General features: G+C 52.1%; 1 protein-coding gene across 1 annotated transcript in view; it reads left to right on the forward strand.

Moving 5' to 3' along the window:
- Window positions 1-1761, forward strand: part of KEAP1 (kelch like ECH associated protein 1) — an 11689-nt gene extending 9928 nt beyond the window's left edge. The window contains exon 5 of the mRNA XM_008050920.2: window positions 1067-1761. Coding sequence (XP_008049111.2) covers window positions 1067-1233 — 167 coding nt within the window. The 3' untranslated portion in view covers window positions 1234-1761. The remainder of the gene's footprint in view (window positions 1-1066) is intronic.
- Window positions 1762-2405: the final 644 nt, after the last annotated feature.

Consider the following 2405-nt stretch of genomic DNA (forward strand, 5'->3'; position numbering starts at 1 on the left):
TGCTGGGCTCCGGAGATCCTTCCACCTCAGCCTTCCAAGTAGCCGGAACTACAGGCACACACAACTACACCTGGCTAATTTTTTATTTATTGTAGAGACGAGATCTCACCAAGTTTCCCGGGTGGGTCTCGAACCCATGGGCTCAGGCTATCCACTTGCCTCGGCCTCCCAAAGTGCTGGGATTACAGACTGAGACACTGAGCCCAGCCCCAGCTAATATTTTAATTTTTTTCTAAAGCTATAGATCTCGCTGTGTTGCCCAGGCTGGTCTTGATCTCCTGGACTCACGCGATCCCTCCCACCTCGGCTTCTCAAAGTGCTGGGGTTACAGGTATGAGCCACTGTGCCTGGCTCAGAATAATAATTCTGTGCAGAATTATTATTATTATTATTATTGTCATGGTCTCACTTTGTTGCCCAGGCTGAGGTGCAGTGCGCACATCATTGCTCACTGCAGCCTCAACCTCCTGGGCTCAAGTGATCATCCTGTGTCAGCCTCCCAGGTAGCTGGGATTTCAGGTGCACATTACCGTGCCTGTCTAATTTTTTTTTTTTGAGTTGGAGTCTCACTCTGTGGCCCAGACTGGAGTGCAGAGGTATGCTTACAGCCACCGCAGTCTCAATCTGCTGGCCTCAGGCGATCCTTCTACCTCAGCCTTCCAAGTATCTGGAACTATAGGTGCACCACCATGCCTGGCTAATTTTTTTTATTTCTTGTAGAGACAAGGTCTTGCCAAGTTGCCTGGGCTAGTCTCAAACCCCTGGGCTCAGGTAATCCTCTCTCCTTGGCCTTCCAAAGTGCTGGATTTACAGGTTTGAGCCACCGCACCTGGCCCCATTTAAAAAAAATTTTTGTAGATACGAGGTCTCACTATGTTGCCCAGGCTGGTCTTGAACTCCTGGCCTCAAACAGTCCTCCCGTGTGGGTCTCCCAAAGTACTGGGATTCCAAGTATAAGCCCCACCAACTGGCCTTTTTTGCATCTCCCGGTTGCTTCTTCCTCTTCCTTTCTCCTGCCCTTGGAGGTGGCATGACACTGGTGACTGTCCCTGTCTTCTTCCTGCAGGAGGCTACGATGGTCACACATTTCTGGACAGCGTGGAGTGTTACGACCCAGACACAGACACCTGGAGCGAGGTGACCCGCATGACCTCGGGCCGGAGCGGGGTGGGTGTCGCCGTCACCATGGAGCCCTGTCGGAAGCAGATTGACCAGCAGAACTGTACTTGCTGAGACACTTTTAATTCTCCAGGGAAAACACGGTCTGACAGAGAGTTTGAAAAAAAGCGACAATGCAAATACTTATCCTCCAGGAGGGGAGGCTGGGACACCTCAGCGTTAAAATGACAACTCGAAAGAAATGAAGGCCCAAGTGGGGACCTGTGACCCCTCAGAGCAGTCCCAGGAATGTCCCAGACAGCCCTGCAGGGCAGGGGTGTGGGCAGGCGGACCCCTGGGGAGAGAGGCTCCAACACCATGGCCGAGCCAAGGCCTGGTGCCCACCCAGCTCCCCACACCTCCCTGGGGCTAAAGCAGGTGGTCAGGTCAGGCAGACTTTTGTTCCTGGCATTTGCTGTTTGCCCTTGAACTCCTGGGAAGGGGCCCAGTAAAAGCCTCTGGGGTGGAGGCCCTTCTGGAACTATCCAGGGATCGGCTTGTACATAGAAGCCACTGGTTGTCTCTGCCCTGAACAGTCATTTTATTGACAAGTAACCCTGTAACTTTCCACGGAAAATAAAGAACAGACTAACTAGCGTCTTCCACCTGGGAGGTCTTTAGTGCGGGACCGAGAGAGACTGTGCTCCCGCAGCGCCCATGGCTAACATTGGTTTTATCTCTGTCCATAGTGTTTTGATATGTGGGACATCTAGCACCCTGAAGGCAAGTCACATGATGGCCTCTCAGTTTCAGCTGCCTTGGAAGACAGTGACCTAAGTCCGTGACACCCCTAGGGCTCCCTGAGGTTAATTTCACATGGGCCATGCAAACCACCTCCATGTTAATTTCACATGGGCCATACAAACCACTTAATTTCACATGGGCCATGCAAACCACCTGCAGTGTGCCTTCTAAATGTGGTGAAAATCTGGCCATTATTTACTTACCTGTTTTTTGTTTGTTTGTTTGTTTTGTTTTTTTGAGTTGGAGTCTCACTCTGTCACCCAGACTGGAGTGCGCTCCCAGCCACCGCAGCCTCGACCTGCTGGGCTCCGGCGATCCTTCTGCCTCAGCCTTCCAAGTAACTGGAACTACAGGCGTGCGCTACCACGCCCGGAGGCTCATTTTTTAAAAAATTTATTGTAGAGATGAGGTCTCGCCGAGTTGCCCAGGCGGGTCTTAAACCCGCGGGCTCAGGCAATCCACTCACCTCAGCCTCCCAAGGCGCAGGATTACAGGCTGAGCCA

Source organism: Carlito syrichta, unplaced genomic scaffold (genome assembly GCF_000164805.1).
Source record: "Carlito syrichta isolate Samal-C Ts95f unplaced genomic scaffold, Tarsius_syrichta-2.0.1 Scaffold154359, whole genome shotgun sequence".
NCBI classification, from domain to species: Eukaryota; Metazoa; Chordata; class Mammalia; order Primates; family Tarsiidae; genus Carlito; species Carlito syrichta.